Source organism: Glycine max, chromosome 13, assembly GCF_000004515.6.
Source record: "Glycine max cultivar Williams 82 chromosome 13, Glycine_max_v4.0, whole genome shotgun sequence".
In the NCBI taxonomy this organism is placed as follows: domain Eukaryota; kingdom Viridiplantae; phylum Streptophyta; class Magnoliopsida; order Fabales; family Fabaceae; genus Glycine; species Glycine max.
Window position 1 is genome coordinate 14,860,607 of NC_038249.2, and position 25,194 is coordinate 14,885,800.

A 25,194-nucleotide genomic window follows, 5' to 3' on the forward strand; every position below is an offset into this window, starting at 1 on the left:
TTATCAATTATATCACATCATATTGATTCTTAGATACTTATTAACTAACAAACAAAAAATATTTACTCAAATTATTAACAGTAATATGAGAAGTCTCCTTCGTCCCAAAACAATGTCCCTCATTATCTTTTATCAATCATAACCACACAAAAAAGCTAACTAATGTTTTGTGTTCGTCATTGATGATGAATGTCAAGCAATGTGATTCCCCTAATGCCCCACCATGGACATGATGCCAAGTCTAACCCACTTAAAATCTTAAAGAATGAGATTTTCTTCAAAAACTTTTTGTAATGTCGTCATCAAGCATTGATTGATCAATTATTTTTGTGATCATCTAATATTTTAATGTGAAAATCTTTTATGGGATTTTCGTCATGCAGCACTAGAGATGGTGACATTTCTAACTTAGGAATCATCTTGTGAAATATTATCGATTGATGCTCATAACATATATCAAACATCAAATGCAAATAAAGCAAAAACCATTGCTAATTTTACACATCTAATTTTGCATTTCTATAATGAAATTTAATTAGAATAGAATGTACTAACAGTTTTTTATATTGTCACTTAAGAATATAATTGTTATGAATAGCAAAATTGTAAAAAAAAAATTGCTAAATTTTGTTATAATTACTTAAAAAGTCATAATTATATCTAACGTGATTTCTCATTAATTAATAATGTAAAAAAATTATACTGAATATATATTAAAATTAAATTTTTTTAATAATTATTTTTAATTCTATTTTACCCTTTAAAGCTTGCATTTAATTGAAATATATTGATATATTAAATCATATATAGATTGTTATAATTAAGAATTATTAATTTTTATAATATAATAATTAGTTTAATTAAAAGTTGTGTTTGGAAAGGTTTCTAATTGATTGAAAATATTTTTTTATAATATATCAAAATTAAACTCTTAAAACTTGAGATTTTCATTAAGCTCAATTTTTTTTGTTCTCCATTTGGAATCATTTCATTTGCTTTGACTTTCTAGGAATCTAATATTGTCTTGATAAGAACAAACGATAAATGCTGAAGAAAAATACATGTAGTCTTATTATAATAATTAATAGTAATTAATTAAAATGAATGATGGTGACTTGTGAGAAAACGAATCGCACTGTGCCGTTACACTTGAAATTATACGCAAACCAATTTTTAAAAAAACGTTAAAATTACGTGAAGATGGGACAAACTTGGCCTTTTCGCTGTTTACTTGTGTTTATTTTATCATCACATTGATATTAACTAATATCTTGCCTTAAAAAAACTAATATCATTGCTTCCTGTTTACATTTTAATTCTTAATACCATTCTTAAGCCATCACCTAAAGCATCCTACAATATTTAAATTCATACAACAGAAGAAATTTTCCTAAGAACGAGTTTTAGAGTTTTCGTAATATCTTTAAGTAGAAAAAAAAAAAGTAGCTTCCGGCATAATAGGAAGAATTCGTCTAACAAGGAATTTGTTAGAAAGTCTTCATCTATTAAATGCATATTTGGTTTACTTGATAGAATTTAAAGATTTGACTAATTCACATATTTTCAATAACTTTTAATCAATATAAAAGAAAATGTTAAAAAAAATGCGTGCTCCTCTTTTAACCATGAGTTACCATAGGCGAGCTTATGTGCTAATAGTGGTTAAAGAATTTAAAAATCGAAACAAAAAATACTTTAAGTAATTGATGATTAAAACGAGTAAAAAACATGATGCATGTGATTCTTATTTTAAGGTTTAAATTTCTTTTTACAGCATGTTTGAATTTATGTCCGTCTATAATTAGCAGGCCTCAGCTTAAAGCTATGGTTCCTTACTTTGTGTCATTTTTTTTTGTTCATTTTGACATGATTTTATCAGATTATGAGCGTCTTGGAAACAAATTTAAACACACAAACACATTAAGAAACTCTCTTTGATCACAAATCATTTATAAAAATCCTTGTTTAGTACAATTTTTTTAATGAAAATCGATGGAATGCAATTGTAATTTACAATTTTCTTTTATCTCTTCGTGTGGTTATGCGAAGATTTCATGGGTCAATTTAGAAGTCATCTGTTTTTTTTTTAAGCCAAAGAAATATACTTCATTCATGAGTTTCATTTTTCTTCAAATTGTAATCTTTTAATTGCTTTTAATGACTTATAATATTTGATATTCAGATTTCCAAAGCCAACCTCATTATGTTTTCTATAAAAAAAAAATTACTTCATTCATGAGCTTCATTTTAATACCTTTCTTTTTTCTTGAACACTTCTTGGACGATAAAAATGTATTCTCTAAAAGAAATACCAATTTCATTCATTCAATTTGCACTGAGTTTGCTAGAATCTGAAATTGTCTTAGTAGCAACCAATGTGCAAGTCAGAGGAAAAAACAAAAATATGAAAAAGAAAAAGGAAGACATATAATTGGAGAGTTTGTTTCCATCAACAACCAAAGGAGACAAAGTCCTTCATACAACGACAAATTTTGCCTTTATGTCCTTTATTCAAATTTTTCCTTTGATATTAACTAACATCGCTTTCTTTCTCTCCCTCTATATAATCATCCTTTTTTTTTATCCATAATATTGGATCACAAGTCTCATCACCAAAAAAGTGTATATGTCATATAATTATAAGAAAATAATTGAAGTTATAATTTTTCAGTTATTATTAACAACTTTCTCAAGAGTGAGCCTAGTTTTTTCTCTTATTTTTTTTATTTTTAATTATTAAAAATGAAGAACAAAACTAGCAGAATCAGGAATGCTTCATCTTGCGTACAAGAATGACTAATTATGAGCTGTTTAATTATTCTTTTTTTTAAAAAAATGAATAAAATATCCCATACAATAATCGCATATTAAGGATGACTTTTTTATGTTTCTGACGTAAAACTAAGTATATATTTACTAATAATTCATATGTTTTAAGAAGAGAGATTGATTATATTAAAAAAGATAAATAGTTATTTTTGTTTCTGAATGTGTAAAATACTAATAAATTCATCTTTGTAAGATGAAAATTCAAATTTTAGTGTCCAAAAGTGAAAAAAATAATATGATAAATTCATTCATCTGTTAACTTGTCAATAACCGTTAATGAAAAGGCCTATATGACATAAAGAGACAAAAATATTACAAAAATGATTGCTAATACGACTGCTGAGTAGATTTAATGACTGCTTAGTAGATTTAACCAAAATGTTAATAAGTTACTGTTGGACCAAAATGTTACTAAGTTATCATTGAACCAAAATGTCAGTAATTTTTCATTAGACCAAAATGTCTCTACGTTTCCATTAGACCAAAATGTCAGTAAGTCACCACCAAAATATTAGTAATTTTTTATTGGATCAAAACGTCAGTAATTTTTTTTGGACTAAAATGTCAGTATGTTTTCATTAGACTAATTTGTTAGACTCCAAATTTCATTTCATTTAAGGGTAAAATATGATTTAATCTTCATCTTCATCCTTTTTTTATCATTGCAAACATAATATTACAATAAATACGGAAAAAATAAGGAAACCAACATAATAATAAACATAATCTTGATTAATAAACATTTTTCTAAGGATTAATTTAATAGTTCTGCATTTTTGTTTGAGTTTTATATTTTGGATAAAGTACTATCACATTAGAAATTTCATAACAATAGATAGATTATACTTATTATTATATTTATTTTAATTTATGTTTGTTTCCCTATTTTTTTAAGTGTTTATTATAATGTTATACTTGAAGCGATAAAAAATAGAGAGAAAAGATGAAGATTAACTTATATTTTACCCTTAAATGAAATGAAAATTTGGATCTGACAAATTAGTCTAATGGAAACATATTGACATTTTAGTTTAAAAAAATGATTAACATTTTAGTCCAATGAAAATATACTGACATTTTGGTAAAAAAAAATTATTAACATTTTGATCCAATGAAAAATTATTGACATTTTAATAATCTAATTGTAACTTACTAACACATTTTGGTTCAATGGTACCAACGGAAGTTAACAGAAAGATTTGTTGTACTTGTTTTACTTTTCGAACTAAAATTTGAATTTTTATCTTTTGAAAATGAATTTATGAGCGTTCTACACATTCAAGAATAAAAAATATTATTTACTATATATAAAAAAAAAGAGATTGATTACAACTTTCAAAAAAATGAAATCATAAATCGCTGAATGAATATAAAATAAGCTACAGTTACATATATCAAAATTAAACCCTAAATTTAACTAAATGGTTAGAGGAAGATGCCATTGAACAACCTCGCCTTCTTCCACGTGGAAGCCTTTTAACGAATCAATTATTGTCTCCATTTTAGTAGAATTGTATTCAAACCTTGTCAAATTGACTAAGTTTCAAAAAAGTTTCTTATATAAGGGTGATGTCCAGAAAGATACAAACCTGACCTTTATGCTATATATTAACGTTTTAATTTTCCCTTTCAATCATGCCACAAAATAGTGATCAATTTGGGTGTTTGAGTGATTATTAATATTAAACTAATGCTAGTGCAACCGTCTCTTTATTTTTAATTTTTAATAGATTCATAAGCAATCCAACCCATATCCAGAATTAATAGTTTGACCCATATAATTTACATAAAATTAAATTATTTTTTTCTTTTGATTTATTATTAGTTTAATTTGATCCTCTAATTTTAAAAAATATTTAATTTAGTTCTTTAATTTTTTTGTTTAATTTAATTCTCTAATTTTTAAAATACATTTATTTTTTTAAAATGTACATTATATGATAATTTAAAATTATTTAGTGACGATTTTTTTAAACTGACACAAATTGTTACAATTTAGATTAAAAGACTATGTTGAATTGATTTAAAAAATTAGAGAGTTAAATTGAACTAAAAAAATTAAAACACTTAATTAAATCTAAAAAAATTAATTTAATCTTAATCATAAATCTTACCCAAAAAAATAAAAGCCACCCTACATATGCCAACCCCACACACACATATAGGGTGACATTTATGATTATGTAAATTATATATATGCCTCAGCAAGTAATACTTTCTCCCCCACTAGGGTGGGTTTAGTTGGGTTTTGTGAAAATTAAGGTGCTTTAGAGTTTTAGGTTGCTTTAGGTATATAAAATGGAATTTATTTGAATATAATAAGTAAAAGATGTAACAATTTCCCCTTCAAAATGAAATGGCTCAGTGATGAGGCCTTGTCAAGTGTATCGGTTTGTTGCAAGTAACAAATTCAAATCGCCCTTCAATTCTTGAGATAACAATTTCCCCTTCCAACTCAATAGTTATATATTATTATAATTATAATAAATATATAGGTATATCTATAACAAGGGTAAATTTCACCCAAAAAGTATTTTCACAAAACATACCAACAGATGATTGGTTTAAGAAGTACATATTATCAAACAAAGTTTCAAATTCAAATTTTGTATGAAAAATATTTTTGACAACAATGTTTATCCCACAATATTGTGGATGTTCCTGGATTAAATAGGATTACCTCAAAGATGAATGCTGTCTAGAAAAATAAATAATAGTCAAATCAATAAATAATATTAACAAAATCTATATATCTATATATAATATTAAATCTCTTCTACTAGTTGTATGACATCTTTCTGTATTTTCCTTTTTAAAATTCCTTTAATTTATTTATTCACTTATTTTCATTAACCTTTCATTTATTTCATCTACATGTTTCTTTATATATATATTGCATCTATATGTTTCTTGATATTTTATTTTTTCAATCTTTTAAATTTGAGGGTTTCGTAGTTATTTTTTTAAAAATCAAATAAATAGCAATAAAAAGAAAATAGTTTTTAATAAATTAAAAAATCTCTTTTATATATAAGGTAGAGAATAATCTTAGTAGCAGCATATATGATATTAACAAAAACATGAAAAACAATAATAAAATGGTAAGACATGTATTGTTGAGGGGTCTACTTCGACCGACATATCAACGTAAGTGACAAGGCCCTTTATATACTGACAATTTTGCCTTTATGCAAATTATTTAGTTTCTATCATCTCTTTCACATAACTACCGCCACAAACAAGCATCAATCACCAAAATGTGTGCGTGACGTATGAAGAGTAAGAAAATAAAAAATTAAAATTTTATATTTTTATTTATTTAAAATTTTAAAATTTTAAATTCTTCATAAAAAATATCTAAATAATAAATTTTAAATTTAAATTCTTTAATAAATAATTTTCCTCGATTAAAATTATTTATCCAAACACACACAAAAACTATAGATTTTCAATTAATATTAATAAGTTGCAAAAATTTCTCCTTTGCGTGCTTCATTTTATATTCTCAATAGTTGAAACACTGCCAGCACAATAGAATATGCTTTCCCAGTTTCCCTTGCTTAGCAATGAATGGCGAATTAACAATTGTTTATTCACTTTTATATTGACTAGAAGAAAAATGTCAGATATAAATTTGACTGGATCTGCATGTGACTGACAGGCATGGTGATTGTTTCCCGGAGATGTTATTGTGCTATGCTCTTCTGCCACCTGGAAGCTATTTCGGATCAGTTGTCCCTGGAACAATATTGTTTTTCATACCTTATTATTCAAGTTTCTTACTAAATTAGTGTGTATGTGTTTAATTTTGAAGATAAAACTAAAAAAAAGAAATTTTTTAAATTAAAATAAAGTATAAGAAGTGTAAATTTTATACGAGACTCATAATTTTTTTTTTCTTTTTTATTCTCTCTCAATCAAACACATCCATGAGTTGGGTGGTCCACCATTTCCATATTCTTTACCATCTAATTGTCTATTTCAGAAACCAAAATGCTTATACTAAACTTGAAAATCTCTTAAATATTTTTTTTTTTGTCATTGATAATTGATTTTTAATTGGGATGTCAATTTGTACTGTAAACATGGATCCTCGCAAGAATTGTTCGGGTCCCGCAGACGAGAATCTTTTTCCCTCGAGGATGAGGATGAGGATAAATATTTTTCCGCAGAGACAAGAACGAGGATCATTCCCCCCACCCCGTGGGTCCCCAGTCTGAGGAAATTATAAAATTGCTAAGAAATTCTACTAAGTAACAACTCATTTCCCGTTAAAGCTCAAACCTTTAAATAAACTCATTCACTTCACTTCTCGCTCTAGACCGCGTCGCGTCGTTCACTTCTCCCCAAACCACACCATCTGATGCAATCCTCCCTAGGAAGGGACCAGTCACTAGAACCATGAACAAGAGGCTCCAAGAAGATTGAGCTAGAGCTGCTGAAAAAGAGCCTAGGGTTCTCATGAACCTTAGGGTAGATTGCTGAGCCCATGGGTCAAGGTTGGGTCCAATTATCTTTGTACATATTAGACTAGGATGTCATTATATTTGGTCCTTGTATTTAGGGCTCCATATCGTAGATGGGGTACCCTAGAAATATAGGATTTTTTGCCCTTGTATTGAAGGCACCTAGACTAGTTTTTGTATAAGGGGTAATTTTGTAATTTCACATGCACTAAGTGGATATTGGATGTGTGTGGTTGGAAATAAATTTAATTGAATTGGTAAAAGCCCAATCCAATTAAATTTTAGAGGGGGAGGTGAGCATTTGCTTACTACACCCCATTGTCACATTATATAGTCACACTTTGTGCATGTCCTTCATGCTTTTCATGCCTTATGACACCTAAGCACACTTAGTGGAGAATCTTAGAATTGATCTTGGATTAGTGGGCTGAACCATAACTAAAATTCACTAATCATAATTAGTGAAATTTTGGCTCCAAAGTTTGGCTCCACAAATTCAATTTCAAATTCAAGTGAAATTTGAATTTCCCTCCAATTTTGTGTGACACTTAGACTATAAATAGAGGTCATGTGTGCATTTTTTTCAACTTTGATCATTTGAATATTAAAATTCAGATTTCAAAGCTCATTTAGAGCACAAAATTTTGTGCTCTTCTCTTCCTCTCCCTTCATTCATCTCCTTCTTCCTCCAAGCTCTTATCCATGGCCTCCTATGGTGGTGAGCTTCTTCTAGACTCATCTTCTCCTTGAAGTGGCGTCTCCTTTCTCTCTTCCTTTCTTCATTCCGCTGCCATTCATCTTCCAAGAAGCAAAGGAATCCATTGATGAAGAAGATCCTAGGCCTACAAGCTCCAATGGAGCTTGCATCACCATTACCACCCAGTCTTGTCACCACTCACGACCGATCACCTTAGAGTGTAAGTGTTGACTACTTTCTTTCGGTCAATGGATTTGTTTCCTACACATTACCTTCATTGCTTTTTTTTTTTTCCATGGTTTTGCTTGGTCATTTCGAAATTACATTTTACATTTGAAAGTTTTAATCTTCTATTTTCTTTGGGCATTTGGTTGCTTGGATTTCAGTTCAAACTCAAGTTTGCTTTCATGTTTTGATTGCCGAGACTTTATTTATTTCTTTGAAAGATCATTTTTTTTGTGAATTAATGGTCGTGAATGATATTACAAGTTATGTTAATGGTTCATCATTTACAATATATAATTTGGGGCTAAATTGTTCCCCTGTTTGTTTCTTGTCTTTTTTTGCCATAAGTTGTTACTTGCAGCAGAATGATGAGTGCAGTACACTGACAACAAAAGTTCATGTTTAGTTTCCCATTGATGATATCGAGGTAATGGATATATACTAATATACTATTAGTTTACTGACTTGCAACATTGGAGGATTGCTAACTTGCTGGTTGCTGAATTAGAGGACTTAGACTTGTTGGTTGCTGAGCTGGAGGGCTTAAGACTTGTTGATTGTTCAAAATATTGCAAAAAAATATTTGTAGTTTGAACTATTTGTATTATTATTGAACATTATGTTTGTATTATTTCAAATGAAACTTATTGTCCAAGTTTGTTTATTTGAGTTTAACATTATATGAATTATTTGAATTTGAATATTATGTTAATGAGATTTTTAAGTCTTTTTTAAATTTATTTATATTAGAATTTAAAATTATATATTTTTTTAAAAAATGTCCTCGCGGGGGACAGGGAGCGGAGAAGTACTCCCCCCTTCCTCGTCCTACCCCATTGACATTCATACTTTTTAACTATCGAATGATATCATGTGATTAATGAAATAAAACTTGATTGTTGTTGTATATTTATTCTCACTTTATGCTTTTTCCCTTACATAAAAAATAAAATTATAAATTTTAGTCATTACACATGTATATAAGTTAAGTTTTGGTCTGTGTCATTAATACTGTCATTAACGTGGTTAATGGTGTCACCGTTAATATTGCTAACAAAATTTCTAATAGTGTAAAATTGCTACAATTTTTTTTAGTCTAAAACATCACACAAAATTTCCACTAAGAGAGACCTCGATTTGCCTAGAACTATTGTGTTTTTTGTCATCTATTGCATTCTCAAGTGCCTCATGTCTTGATATGTTGATAGTTTAATTTAATTGGTGAATGATTAACTATTCATACCATGGTATAGACTGACGAATTATTTTCCTGTCATTACAATTTCATATTATTATTGTTACTTTGCTACTGAAAGAGCTTTCAAAAGGTAATATGATAAGAGAAAAGTTAGTTCTAGGGGAAGAAGATTAACCTAAGGTACCATGGTTTCAATAAAGCTTCTCGAAACATTTTCTGTTTATTGAAGATCAAAGGTACAGAGAAGCATGTTTACAAGTAATGGAATGAAATTGGCTATATAAAGCTGTTACTAACAACCAATCCTAATAGCTTTTCTCAACAGAAAACGGTACCAACTAACTAAACAGAAAATGGTACTCTCAGTGACAGACATGTGCCCTTCAGCAACTGCCACACGTGGATGCTTCCGCTTTGCTCAATATCATAATAGTTTCGAATTCATCATTCAGATTGAATATGACATTGGAAGATGACAAAGAATGCACTAGAACTAGATAGATCTTGGTTTCTCTTATTTTTCTGCTATAGAAGAATTATCCGACAACTTTAGACCAACCCTAGAATTTTGCAGTGATTTTACGCTATCGGAAAAATTTTGTTACGGTATTAGTCAGCCACATTAGTAGTGTTTTCGTGGACGACCAAAACTAAACTTACATGCATCATGAATGTGTAAAGACTAAAACTTTTAACTTATAATTTTTCCATATATAAAAAAAAAGACCAATTCTAGGGTGGACGACCATGATAGGTGATTCATTTTTTACCATGATTCCTGACCATTAGATTAATCTTAGTATGATAGGTCATTCCACACCAAATCCCCCACCCCCTCCAAGTAACCGTCGTTTGTCACCGTCGAAGGCGATTTCCGGCGATGGCGGCATTTTTTGCCCCACCGCTGCACACCCAATTCCCTACCCTTCTAACCAGTTGCGACTTTGATATCGCAGCTCTGATCTCGCATCTTCGACTCTGCAAATCTTCTCTAAAGCCTCATCGACATCCTCGCCATGAACTGCATCAAAATCTTCATATAGCTAAAACCAATCTGTTTCAAGGGGAGGGGGAAGAGATATTGGAATACAGATCTCAAGTGATAAACTTTGTGTACAAGAACGTCATCGGTGCCGGAGAGATCTCGACGACAGTGACAAGAATGATCTCATGTTCCTAACTCGCCGCCGCTCCATTCATTAGATCTATCGCAGATCTCCGACTTCATGGTCTGAATATACCGTAGAAACAAAAGGGAAGAAAAAATTGTCATCAGAGGTGGTGGGTGGTGATGGGGTCGCCGGAAGCGATAGAAGGGCCGCCGAAAATGGTGGAGAGAGAGGGAAGGAGAATGAGGGTAAGCATTTGGTGTGACCAAGATTCAAGTTTCTGAAACACGACACTCTACAGTGGTTGGCAACAGTCGTTGGTTGTTAGGAAGAGGATTGATAATCTGGTGTAGAGGATGTAAATATGACCTATGGAATGAGATTAATCTAACGGCCCCGAATTATCATTCATTCTGGACCATTTGAAATACTAGTCTACTGAAATAATGACTAGGAAAAAAACATAAAGTGGGAACAAATGTAGGACCAAATAGCAATTAAACAGTAATTTATTTTACTTTAAATACGTTTTTTTCCTTGCAAAAAGACTTGTTTAAAATTATACTAAGCAACACGCAACATTTTTTAAGGGAGATATTTGGTTTTATGATATCCATTTGAGGCATGTCAAATTAAGCACATTTTGTATGCACCATCTTTGTGGTTATGTATATGATAAGGAAGAGTAAGGAGGTGATTTGGACCCTGATTTACAGATAAACTTGGATGATTTCCAGCAGATATTTTATTATGGCTTGGTGTATATGGTTTAGTTGTAATCAGATACAAACTAATGTTTTGGTGGATCGCTACTTTGCCACATTGGATGCTACTAAGCTGATGAAGTTGAAACATAAAAAAGAACATTTTGCCTTTTTTATCAACCGCTGCCATCTTATTACACTTTTAGTCAGTTACTATATTTCTTATAGTGATGATTAAGTTTCCACACTAATTACAAACAACAGACATGTTACATCAAGGACAACCAAATCAGTACGGAGGTCAAAGTGAAAATACATTGCCTTATATACAGTTGCAGCCAAGGTCAAAGTCAACTATTCAGAACTGTGAAGAAGTGGAGTTCTGTGTGTTAATTATATGCCTTAAATTAAAAATAGTAAATATTATTTAAGGTAAATTAATATAAACCATATATATTAATTTAAGTAAATTAATATGGACCACATGTAAGTTAGAGGTTTATATTCTTTGGATCCTATTATAAAAGGGTCATTAAGGTTTATAAATTTTCATTCCATCAAGAAACATCAGAGAGTTTTGAGAGATAAAGAATTCAAGAGAATTCTTCTTTGTAGTTGTTTTCTTTTCTCATTAATAAAGAGATTCTTTGCAGTATAATTTTCACGTCATAGACGATTAAGCACAACAAACTGGTATCAGAGCTATGCCGTCTACAAAGTTTGACGTTGAGAAATTTACTGGCAAAAATAACTTCAACCTATGGCGGGTAAAGATGCTCGCTCTCCTCACGCAACAAGAATGTGAGTTGGCGTTGGAAGGAGAAGAAATGCTGCCAGCCGAAATGACAGCTGCACAGAAAATGGTGATAATGAAAAAGGCATATAGTGCAATATTATTATCACTAGGTGATGAAGTTTTGGGAGAAGTCTCTGGAGAAAAGACTGCTGACAAGCTTTGGGCAAAGCTTGAAAGTAGATACATGACAAAGTCTCTCCATAATCGTCTCTGTTTGAAGAAACAGTTATATACTATGCACATGCATGAAGGTGAGTCTATTCACAAACATATTGATAATTTCAACCAGGTTGTTCTTAGTTTAAAAAATATTGATGTTGCGGTTGATGACGAGGACCAAGCTGTTCTTCTTCTTAGTTCTTTGCCAAGAGCCTATGATAATTTTTTAGACACAATAATTTTCAGTAGAAGCTCACTATCTATGGAAGAGGTGAAAACAACCTTACAATCTTGGGAATTGAAAAGGCGAATCACAGATTCATATGGAGGTACTAGCTCTGGTGAGGGGTGAAGGTCTAATGGTAAGAGGAAGAATGGATGAAAGAAAAAGTTTCCAACGAAGACGATCTAAATCGCGCAGCAAGAATAAGAACAACAACAAATGTCATAACTGTCAGAAGGAAGGGCATTGGAAAAGGAACTGCCCGGAGCTCAAGAAAGATAAAGTGAGTACTTCAGAGTTTGGTGGAGCAGCTGTTGTCTCCGAATAATCAGATGGTGGAAATGTTCTCTTTGTCTCATCTAATGTTAATGATGATGACTGGATTCTTGATTCAGCATGTACTTTCCACATGACGCCTAACAGAGACTGGTTTGCCACATTCCAAAATGTTGATGGTGGCAAAGTTCTGATGGGGAATGATGGTGCTTGTAGTATAGCTGGCAAAGGTACGGTGCAGATCAAGATGAATGATGGTATTGTAAGAACATTAACTGATGTGAGGTATGTTCCCAAACTCAAGAAGAACTTAATATCTTTGAGCACTTTAGACTCTCTTGGTTGTACATATCGAGCTGGAGGTGGAGACTTAAGAGTTTCTAGAGGTTCATTGATAGTTATGAAAGGAAAATTAAAGAATGGACTATATATTCTGCAAGGCAGCACGGTGGAAGGTACAACTGCAGTTTCTTCTATTTCTAATACTGACCAATCCCGTTTGTGGCATATGAGGTTGGGTCATATGAGTGAGTGTGGAATGGATGAGCTTAGCAAGAGAGGCTTGCTTGGTGGACGTCGTATTGAAAAACTTGACTTTTGCGAACATTGTGTTTATGGTAAACAAAGTAGAGTAAAGTTCAGCACTGGTGTTCACAGAACGCGAGGGACTCTTGACTATATCCATTCAGACCTATGGGGTCCGTCAACTGTTCCTTCTCATGGTGGAGCAAAATACATGTTAACTTTCATTGATGATTATTCACGGAAAGTTTGGATTTATGTTTTGAAGCAAAAGAGCGATGTATTCCTTAAGTTCAAACAATGGAAGTCACTAGTGGAAAAACAGACGAAAAAAAAGGTCAAACGACTTAGGACAGACAATGGATTGGAATTTTGCAATAATGAGTTCAATGAGTTTTGCGCAAATGAAGGAATAGCACGTCATAGAACTGTAAGACATACACCACAGCAAAATGGCGTGGCAGAACGGATGAACAGGACATTACTGGAGAGAGCTCGATGCATGCTCTCAAATGCAGGTTTGCCAAAACAGTTTTGGGCAGAGGCAGTTAATACTGCATGTTATTTGGTAAACAGATCTTCTTCTACAGCTATTGATTGTAAGACTCCAGAAGAGATGTGGTCAGGCTCTACAGCAAATTATTCAATTCTGCGTGTATTTGGGTGTCCAGCTTATGCTCATATTAATGAAGGAAAGTTGGAGCCAAGAGCCAAGAAATGTATATTATTGGGTTATCAAGATGGTGTAAAAGGATACAGGCTGTGGGACCCAAAGGAATCTAAGCTCTTAATTAGTAGAGACGTGACCTTTGATGAGACAGCTATGCTTAACCCAAGACCACATAAAGACCATGATAATAAAGTTGAAGTTCATGGTGATATCAAGAAGGTGGAGTTTGAAGTTGAAGCACGGGAACCAGAGGAGATCTATGATGAATCTGAAGTGACACCTACAGAGTTTGAACATACATTGGCTAGTGATAGACCAAGGAGGCAAACTAGGCCACCTCAGAGGTATGATGACTTTGTTGCTTTCGCACTCAACATGGCCGAAAGCATCGATGATGAACAAGAACCAAGTTCATTCCACGAAGCAGTTACTTGTGATGAAGCATCACAGTGGATTGGTGCCATGAAAGAAGAGCTTGAATCCCTCCACAAGAATCATACTTGGAAGCTTGTTGAGAAACCAGTTGATCAGAAGATTGTGGGTTGCAAGTGGATATACAAGAAGAAAGATGGGATAAGGTTCAAAGCAAGGCTTGTAGCAAAAGGCTTTACACAAAGGAAAGGTATTGACTTTAATGAAGTTTTTTCCCCTGTGGTAAAGCATAGTTCCATTAGAGTGCTTCTTGCTTTAGTGTCTTTGCTTGACTTGGAGTTGGAGCAATTAGATGTGAAGACGGCTTTTCTCCATGGTGATTTGGAAGAAACAATTTATATGCAACAACCAGATGGGTTCGTTGTTCCAGGAAAAGAAGACCATGTGTGTCTTCTTAAGAAGTCATTGTATGGATTGAAGCAGTCACCTAGACAATGGTACAAACGTTTTGACTCATTTATGATTGATATTGGGTACATAAGAAGTGAATATGATAGTTGTGTTTATCAAAAGAAACTATTTGACAACACATATATTTACTTGCTTCTTTATGTTGATGACATGCTAATTGCATGTAAGCACCCAAATGAGATCAATAAGATGAAAACACAATTAAGTGGTGAATTTGAGATGAAAGATTTGGGTCCAGCTAAAAGAATCCTTGGTATGGAGATTATACGAGATCGAAAAATTGGAAGGTTGTGTTTATCTCAAAAGAGCTATGTTGAGAAAGTTCTAGAGAGATTTGGAATGCACAATGCAAAAGCAGTTAGTACACCTTTTGCGGCCCATTTTAAGTTATCTGCAAATATGTCACCACAAACAAAAAGGAGGAAGAGTTCATGTCTCGAGTTCCTTACTCAAATGCAGTTGGGAGTCTGATGTATGCTATGGTTTGTACCAGACCAGATATAGCACATGCAGTGAGTGTCGTTAGTCGTTATATGGCTAATCCAGGAAAGTCTCACTGGCAAGCAGTAAAATGGATTCTCAGATATTTAAGGGGTTCAACTAATCTGGGTCTAGTGTTTGGCAAAGCAACAAATGAATGCAATGGTCATGTCATTGGATATTGTGACTCGGATTATGCTGGTGATCTTGATCGTAGAAGGTCCTTGAGTGGTTATATTTTTACGCTTGGAGGTAGTGCTATAAGTTGGCGTGCGACTCTACAGTCCACTGTTGCCTTGTCGACTACAGAAGCAGAATATATGGCAGCTACTGAAGCGGTGAAAGAAGCTTTATGGCTTAAAGGTCTTGTTGGTGATCTTGGTGTAAGTAAAAAGGAAGTTGTTGTGCATTGTGATAGTCAAAGCGCAATTCACTTAACCAAAAACCAAATGTACCACGAAAGGACAAAGCACATAGATATAAGGATGCATTTTATTCATGATGTGGTAACACAAGGTGATGTGTTAATAGAAAAGATTTCTACTTCAGATAATCCTGCTGATATGATGACAAAAGCTCTTCCAACATTAAAGTTCAAACAGTGTCTGGACTCAGTGGGGATTAAAATTGACACAGGAAGTAGATGGAGCAACACTAGCACACAGTGAAAAGTTTAAGGTCATAAGAAATTTAAGGCAAGGTGGAGATTTGTTAATTATATGCCTTAAATTAAACATAGTAAATATTAATTTACCTTAAATTAAAAATAATAAATATTAATTTAATATTAATTTTAGTCATGTAAGCGTGAATTTATGAGGACTATAAATAAAAAAAATTAAAATCATAATGGGACTAAAATTAAAAAAACACAAATTTACAGAAACTTAAAATGAAAAAAAAAATTTACGGGTACCAAAATTGAAAAAGTATAAACTTATAAGACCAAAATTAGAAAAATAAACTTATAGGGACCAAAAATGAAAAAACACTAATTTACAAGGACAAAAAACATATTTAAATCGAGGTTTTACTAATAGATATGTTGCGTGACAGGAAAGCTTTGTTACATTTATTTTCTTTTTTCTTGGTTCTTTTCTGTTTTCTTCTTCTATTTAGGAGGATCCTTATCTTCCTTTCTCTATGTTACTTATTCTCTTCGCCTCAAATCTCAATAGATTTCTTCTTTTATCCAAAAAAAAAGGTTCCTCTTGGATTTCAGCTAAGAATTATTTCATGTAGAAGGACAAGGCTGCTCCTATCTTACTCTTGTTTCTCTTTCTTTATCAATGAATACCTTTGGAATAAATACAGACAGAAAAACAAACTTCACGAAAGTCGAATTATTTTTGAAAGTATATTGGAAAATACATTTAATGCACAAGGAAGCACATCTCACTGCTTGATCAATACTAAGTTAATGACCTATACAAGCAGATGGTCATGCAGAAAAGACAGATCAGCTCAATAAGAGAATAGCAGATCCCCAAAAGATCAGAGCATGTGAAGTTTTCCTCATAATAATGTCAGCAATTAAAGAACACTTCATCATCTCACTAAAAAAGTATTCTCTCAACATGCTGAGATCCACTTTGCTCCTCTAGCCATCAAATTCTAGTAGCATCTGCTCATTCTAGTCCCTTTACTGCAGTTACTCTTTCACAGTAACATTTCTTCTGGGCTGTGCATCACTCTGTTTGTCTACATGCTCGTTGTGCTGTCTCTCAAGTCTCATGTGCAAGGGGTGCCTGTATTCTTCAGTATTGCGTTTCAAGTCATATTTGTTAATCACATGGTTTGTGGAGTCAATTATGATTTAAGTTGTATTCTTTTGATAAGTGTTTTTATTTGTATCAAGCTAAGGGATTAGTAAGCTAAGGTTTGAAAATATTGTCCTTATTAACACGACACTCTAACAAACTGAATTAGATTAATTATGTTAAAAATAATTAATGTAATTATATATAACACTAAAATGTTTAATATATATTTAATACACATATACATATAAATTTACATAATAAATTTTGTAACAATTAATTTTAATCTAGTATGATGAATTCGTAATTCATATGAGTCATACATAAGAGTATTTTTGATTTTTCCCTCTCATTATTGGGTGTATGTGTATGAAAAAATATGTTAGGTGTAAAAACCTAAAATATATTTAATGGATTAATTTATCATCAAACTTTTATGATTAATTATTAAACTTATAATACAATCAATACATATACATATATTTTACTTATATTTGTTTTGATCAATGATCCATTACTCCCGTCTCTTGATCATATAATGATGGGTTCAATTTTTAAAATTGTGATTTACTCAGTAAATAAACAAATAAAAATAATAAGAAAAAGTCAAGTGGCCATCCTAATCATCCTCCACAATTCCCCTCACAAAACACAAAAATTAGTTAAACAAGTAATTTAAACTCTCTGCAGACAAATCCTTCCATCCCACCAATTACTGAAAGAGAATATACGCTCTCATCATTCGCCATTTCGCTGTCCACTAATTTTCTTTTTTCCTGCATTGTCGTTTTGATCCCTCCCCCAAACGAAACGCACCCTCTCCTCTTTCGGAACCTTCGCCGCCCTTCTCCGGCCAAATTCCCCGCGGTTTCTCGAACTTCCGACGCCATCTCCGGCCACCTCAGGTACCTTCGCCACTTCCGATCTCTCTCTCTCTCTCGCTCACCACTTTCCAATTCTCGCGTCGCCGATCATCCTCCTAATTTTTGCGCTTCCGCGTTTGAATTAGGGTTTCGGAGACGGATTCTCGATCCCTAGGTTCAGATTTCGTTTTGCTTAATTGGCTGATAGGTTCTTTTAATTTAATTTAATTTTGTTTCGTTTTGTTGATCATGAATTGAACAGAGAGTGAAGAAGGTCGTTGACGATGAGCAACGTGTTCGAGGGATACGAACGCCAATACTGTGAGCTCTCGGCGAATCTAGCGAAAAAGTGCACTGCTGCTGGTGTTCTTAATGGAGGTACTAGAAGATTCTAACTTGATCTTACTCTTTTTTATTAACGAGTTCTCTTCTGTAGATGATTTAATCTGTATTTGATTGTATAATGTATAGTTTCAGTTAATTTGTTATGTTCTTTTGGTTATTTTGTATGCTCCTGGTGGTAGAAATTCCGTCCAGAAAGTTTCTCCTCTTGATACTTTCCTAAGCCTCACAGATCCTATGGGGGGGGGGGGGGGGGGGGGTCTTGCTAATGTGTTAGAATTGCAGTCTCTATGGTTTTATTTCTTGACATTGTAAGCTCCGATTAGGAGCAGAAAATGCATTTTGTGGATTTTGAACATTATTATATTATAAAGGTTAACAATGGCTATAAGTAAAGTCACCTTTCTATCACTTCTGTATCTTTGTACTGTATTATTTCATAACTTGTTTTTCTCCCATTATGTTTGATGCCCACCTTGTTTTTGTTTTCTTTTGTTAGTTGAGTGGGTGGGGGAAGCATTCTAATGCAATCATCATAGAATAAAGTGAATTCTAATACTCATTTTGTGAGACAACAGTATTTGGCTCTCTATCAATTCTTATGGATTTTAACATATTCATGTAAGAATGTCTTAATTCTTTAAGTAGTGAACTACACAAATGACAAACTATTGAAAGCCTTTATTGGGATGGAGTAAACATTGAATCTTATGATTTATTTTGGAGTAATGCATATTCCATTATAATTTTTTATCATTTTCTTGTCTGCAGAGCAAAAGAAACAGAAAGTTTCTGAAGTAAAGGCTGGAATTGATGAAGCAGAAGCTTTGGTACTTCTTTTTCTCCCCCATTAGGAAGCTGACTTTATTTTTTCTGTATTCTGGGGTTCTGATATGGTTTAGCTTATGAAATTGTAGATTAGAAAAATGGACCTTGAGGCAAGAAGTTTACAGCCAAACATCAAGGGTGTGCTTCTTGCTAAGTTGCGAGAGTATAAATCGGATCTCAACAATCTTAAAAGTGAAGTTAAGAAAATTGTATCTGGTAACTTAAACCCTTCTGCACGGGATGAATTGTTGGAATCAGGCATGGCAGATGCTATGACGGTATGAATCATTTATTTTAACATCCACTTTTGGTATTGGTAATATGGTATTCAGAGATGATTAATTTTGCTGTGAAACTATAACAAGGAATTAATTTGATCATCTTTTTTCTTTGCAGTTATATACTTTTCTATTAAAATTAATAGATTAGGTGATGGCTTATTGTTGCTGATATTGTTTTTCCTGGTCAAGCAAACCACATCCCTTCTTCATTACTATTTCTTTAGCCATTGCAAACATAAGTTGTTTGTAGTTCACATTTGAACTGTTACAGTATGTGGACCAATATAGTATTGAATTCTTATTGATCAATAAGTAATTTGTCCATACTTTGTGTTTATTATGATTCCACGTGTTCTCTAGGTTGATGACTATGTTCTTGATAATCACAATCATTTATGAGATGAAGTTCAAACATTGAAACATAAATCTTTAATGGTAGATAAATTGTAAAGAGTAGTTATGACACAACTAAAATTAGATCTTTTGAGGTCAAATGTAAGATTAATTGTCTAGAAATGATCTTAGAATTTTTATCCAATTGATTCCTTTTGAGTATTTGATGATCATAACAATTTTTGTCTAATTGATTTGTTTCTGAGATTTGGTTGTTACTTGTTCCATTGCTCTGTGGCCAATTTGTTGTCGCCATGTTTTGTGATATAGGTACCTTTTCTTTAAGGTACACTTGATTCTCTCATTAGTCCTGTATTTGCATAGGATGGGCTGTCCATTTTCACATATAATGTAGACAAGTGTATTAACATTTAACAATACTAGTCTGTTCCCTATGCAATGCTAAGGTAACTTTATACTAATTTTAAAAATTGTAATGTTTTATATTTTTTATTAATTATATTTAACTAATTTAGACCAAGTAAAATTGTTGATAAGATACAGATCTAATTTATAAGATTAGGATAACCATTAAAGGTTTAATTTGACCATTAATGGATAAATAGATTTTTAGTATGTTCAACTTTTTCTACTAGTAGATGCTTTGCTATCAAATTTTTTTTTCCTTGAACTGGTTGGTGAGACCTCCGATATTTATATATACGTTAGATTATAAATTTGCTTGGCTACTTTCAGGCCAATTGTGCCAAATGGCACTTCTATTGTCTGATTTCCAGATATGAAGAATGACTTTAAGCTTAAATTCAATCTTCATTTCTGATCTCCCAACTTCTTGGATTGGCAACACCAAAGCTGACACCAATTTCTAATGTGAATACATTAGGCATCTGCTGATCAGAGAACAAGATTAATGGTGTCAACTGAGAGGTTGAATAAGACCAGTGATAGAGTTAAGGATAGTAGGAGAACAATGTTGGAAACAGAAGAGCTTGGTGTCTCAATTCTTCAAGATTTGCATTCACAGCGGCAATCTCTATTGCATGCACATAACACGGTAATCTTTTTTCTCTCTTGTTCAATAGATGACGTGCTTGCAATTCTATTACTATTAGTAACATGATATAAGAATTTCAATTTTCTATTATTAGTAATTTCACATGAAATATAAAATGTTCTTTTTTCCTGAGTGGAACGAGTAGTATCAATAGTGATGAGAGCATAAAAGTATATATCCTTTGATCTACTGATGGTTGCATTCCCTCATGCAGCTCCATGGAGTGGATGATAACATAGGCAAGAGCAAGAAAATTTTGACCAACATGTCAAGAAGGATGAACAAGAACAAATGGGTTATTGGTGGCATTGTTTTGGTCCTGATTATAGCTATCATCGTGATCCTGTACTTCAAGCTTTCTAAATAGCCAATGACAGACCTTTCCTTGTAATGGCCATAAAGGTCGCTAAGATACAAGGATTACTATTATTTCCCATTGTTCCCCCTCCTCTTCTGATTATGATTTGTGAGTGTTCGGACAAAGATGATGCTGTGAAGTGCTGCCAGATGATTTCATACTGTTGGCTTCTTTCAATGTATCTGATGATGGATTTGGCATGTATGGAATATTGGTTTTGATTTCTTTATGGCCAGTTATTGCATGAATGTTAATCATGAAAGCAGAATTCTTTGTGGTTATGCTGTTCAAATATAGACGAGATTTGGTTCTAATCCAACTTCTGAGTTTTGTATATTATAACATGCGTCTGAAGTATTTGAAGAGTGAAATTGCGGACTACAGTATAGGGTCTTCAAAATGTAATTAAATTTTTTGCTACATTAAAGGATACGTTTAGATATAATTTAATTAAATGTTTACTAAACATTATTATATGATTGCTTACGAAATTTATTGCAAGAGTCAAACTATTTAAACAAGTCCAAATTGTAAGTTCTTGTTTTATCAATACGAGTTATTAGTCGTTGAAATTGAACGTGATCATTTTATATGCGTTAATCTTTCTGTAAATGGTTATTGCGGAAGTGTAATGAAAAGCATGAAGAGAAATATTAATTAAAAACATGTAACATAGTTATGCAAATTACGACGAGTTACATTTAAGATGGCAAATTAATATTGTATGGCATATTATTTACATAAAGGGTATTCTCTTTCAATCTATTTTGTTTTCATTCTTAACTTAGGCCCAACAAATGCAACATTAGATTGGAAGAGAGTGACCCAAACGTCTAGAGCTTTCCATGAGCGTGTTGAGGATTTCGATAGAAATAAGTACAGAATGGAGTGAACTAAAGATTACAGCTTTACATGAAAACCCAAGAGAGGAGGAATGCTAAAATTCTTATCTAACTTTAAGATAATTTTTACCTGGGTTTTGACTTTTGACTTTTGACTGTTTAAAGGAAGGAGATAAACCACAAAGCATACAAATTAATTGACATGGGAACATGAGATTATTCATACTTAAACAGAGGTCTTGAGTTCGGAGTCCTAGACGGAAGATGTTTGTGGTTTAGACCAAATAAAATAAAAAAAAGGAAAGAGATAAGGGATGGGGAAGACAATGGCTGAAAAGTGAGAAAAGTATTGAGATTTTTCTTTTCTTTTTTAAAGTCATTGGCGAGAGAGTGCACATGCAATTATGCAAAGCACAAAATTTCAGAATACTTAACCTCTTAACTCCCAATCTCCTCATAATTACATGACCCCAGAACTATAAAGCCCAACCATCTATCCTAACTCAAATAATCATCATATTATGGTATGAGATGGTCACACACCACACAACAGCACTGTGCTCTCATATTCCGTTCTCTTCTCCGACAATGCGCCCGCGCCTCCGCCGTCCGCCCCGGCGAGCAACTCCACGCCGCCGCCACCGTCTCCGGCCTCCTCTCCTCCCCCTCTCACTTCCTCCTTAACCCTCTCCTGCTCCCTCCCTTACCACGCCCACAAACTATTCGACCAAATTCTCCGCTCACACAAGGACTCCGTCGACTACACCGCCCTCATCCGCTGCTCCCATCCCCTCGATGCCCTCCGTTTCTACCTCCAAATGCGCCAGCGCGCCCTCCCCCTTGATGGGGTGGCCTTAATTTGTGCCCTCCGTGCTCAAGGCTTGGGGACAGCAACCTCGTGCCTCAAATGCACGTGGGTGTGGTGAGGTTCGGGTTTTTGAGGCACACCAAGGTTTTGAATGGAGTGATGGATGGTTATGTCAAGTGTGGGATTGTGGGTGAGGCTAGAAGGGTGTTTGAGGAGATTGAGGGCCTAGTGTTGTGTCTTGGACTGTGGTGCTGGAAGGTATCGTGAAATGGGAGGGTGTGGAGAGTGGGAGAGTGGTGTTTGATGAAATGCCTGTGAGAAATGAGGTTGGTTGGACTGTTATGATAAAGGGGTATGTTGGGAGTGGGGTTTACAAAGGAGGTTTTTTTGCTTCTTAAAGAGATGGTGTTTGGTAACCAACTGGGATTGAGTCTGGCAAAAGGGGCTAGTCTCCCAGAACGTAATGAATCAAGGTTGGGAGAGGTGACTACATTTAGTACCCAACAATGCCTTGAACGTAATTTACAATACAGTGAGTCAAGGTTGGAATCCTTGCAGGGAGAGATATCCACATTCCATGTTCAAGAGTGTGTTGAACATGATTACTTCCAAAGAAAGCTACCTTTAGGGAACCAAAAGGAAAAGGAGATTGTTTTTGGTTGTGGGTTTGGGTTGAATTCAGTTACTTTGTGTTCTGTTTTGTCTGCTTGTTCTCAATCTGGGGATGTGAGTGTGGGAAGGTGGGTTCATTGTTATGCTGTTAAGGCTGTGGGGTGGGATTTGGGTGTTATGATGGGGACATGTTTGGCTGACATGTATGCCAAATGTGGGGGGATAAGTTCTGCTTTGATGGTGTTTAGGCATATGCTAAGGAGGAATGTGGTGGCATGGAATGCCATGCTTGGTGGGTTGGCCATGCATGGGATGGGGAAGGTTCTAGTGGAGATGTTTGGTTCCATGGTGGAAGAGGTGAAGCCTGATGCTGTGACTTTCATGGCTTTGTTAAGTTCTTGTAGCCATTCGGGTCTAGTTGAACAAGGTCTGCAGTATTTTCATGATCTCGAGTCTGTTTATGGGGTGAGGCCGGAAATTGAGCATTATGCTTGCATGGTGGATCTTCTTGGCTGAGCTGGACGTTTGGAAGAAGCTGAGGATTTGGTGAAGAAGATGCCAATTCCACCAAATGAAATTGTTTTGGGGTCCCTTTTGGGCGCTTGTTATTCACATGGTAAGTTGAGGCTGGGGGAGAAGATTATGAGAGAGTTGGTTCAGATGGATCCCCTCAACACAGAATATCATATTCTTCTTTCAAACATGTATGCATTGTGTGGAAGAGTAGACAAGGAAAATTCCCTTAGGAAGGTTCTTAAGAGTAGGGGTATCAGAAAGGTGCCAGGAATGAGCTCCATATATGTAGATGGCCAACTTCATCGGTTCATTGCTGGGGATAAGTCACACCCAAGAACTGCAGATATTTACATGAAGCTTGATGACATGATATGCAAGCTGAGGTTGGCTGGCTATGGTCCCAACACAAATTGCCAATTTCTGTTTGGTTGTCCCAATGGGGATGATTGCATGGAAGCAATGGAGGAGGTAGAACAAGTGTTGTTCACTCATAGTGAGAAGCTAGCACTTTGTTTTGGCCTAATGAGCAAACCATCTGGTTCTCCCCTATATATTTTCAAGAACTTAAGGATATGCCAGGATTGGCATTCTGCTATTAAGATTGCTTCTGATATATACAAACGTGAAATTGTTGTTCGAGATCGTTATCGTTTTCATAGTTTCAAGCAAGGTTCTTGTTCTTGCTCTGACTATTGGTGAATTACCCTTTAACCTGACAGACCTTTTTGGACCAGCAGATTGAAGTTTCATTAATCAGGACTAAGGAGAATAACTGGGCTTACAATTCAGATACATTATTTTTGTACAATGCTTTCTACAATAATATCCTTTTTCTCTATCACATTCTTTATCTTTTCTTTCTTTCTTTGTTATAAAATAAATTGTATAAATCTCAATTGGGTTTTCTTTGTTTTAAAATAAATTGTATAAATCTCAATTGGGTAATGGATTTGCTGCAGTAACTTTACCATGGTAAGAGCTCCTAGTCCTAAAATAAATTTCATCAGTATAATATGTTTTCATTTTAAATTTGGGATTTAATCTTGGCATAGTCAAGCATTTTTTTTTTTTGACAGAAAATCTATTTCCATAAATTTGTAGTATATTTTTTTTTTCCTGTACGAAGAGGTGCATCCTCTACTCAGAAGTATTGTTAGGAATGAAATCTAGCTTAACTATAAAGAACATGAAATGAGTAGCTTTTACTTTCAAGACCTGTGTTGTATGTATGCACTTTTCTTAACTTTGGAAAGTTCTAAAGAAGATCAATTGAACTTTTCTTTTGCAGTGTCAGAAAATCATTAACCAAGAGAGTAGACGGGAAAGGTCCCCCCAAAATCTGCAACTTTGCATGATCAATTGATCATGCGTAAATAATG

At 33.5% G+C, this 25,194-nt stretch overlaps 2 protein-coding genes and 1 pseudogene across 2 annotated transcripts; all 3 read left to right on the plus strand.

Moving 5' to 3' along the window:
- The first annotated feature begins 17,659 nt into the window (after positions 1 to 17,659).
- LOC100816145 (vesicle transport v-SNARE 13-like) lies at positions 17,660 to 21,329 on the plus strand. The gene is given in 6 exon segments (NM_001252786.2): positions 17,660 to 17,862; positions 18,083 to 18,198; positions 18,934 to 18,992; positions 19,080 to 19,268; positions 20,509 to 20,679; positions 20,894 to 21,329. Coding segments are annotated over 5 exon segments (666 nt in total). The 5' UTR covers positions 17,660 to 17,862; positions 18,083 to 18,104; the 3' UTR covers positions 21,047 to 21,329.
- Positions 21,330 to 21,997: 668 nt separating this feature from the next.
- LOC100785673 (pentatricopeptide repeat-containing protein At5g15340, mitochondrial-like) lies at positions 21,998 to 24,656 on the plus strand (annotated as a pseudogene).
- LOC106795619 (pentatricopeptide repeat-containing protein At5g15340, mitochondrial) lies at positions 23,855 to 24,514 on the plus strand. Its single transcript, XM_014766215.3, has one exon. The coding sequence runs from the start codon at positions 23,855 to 23,857 to the stop codon at positions 24,512 to 24,514; it is 660 nt and encodes a 219-aa protein (XP_014621701.1).
- Positions 24,657 to 25,194: the final 538 nt, after the last annotated feature.

What these genes read in the sequence shown, in the direction of transcription:
- LOC106795619 (XM_014766215.3), top strand. Translation starts at nt 23,855, where the DNA reads ATGCCAATTCCACCAAATGAAATTGTTTTGGGGTCCCTTTTGGGCGCT.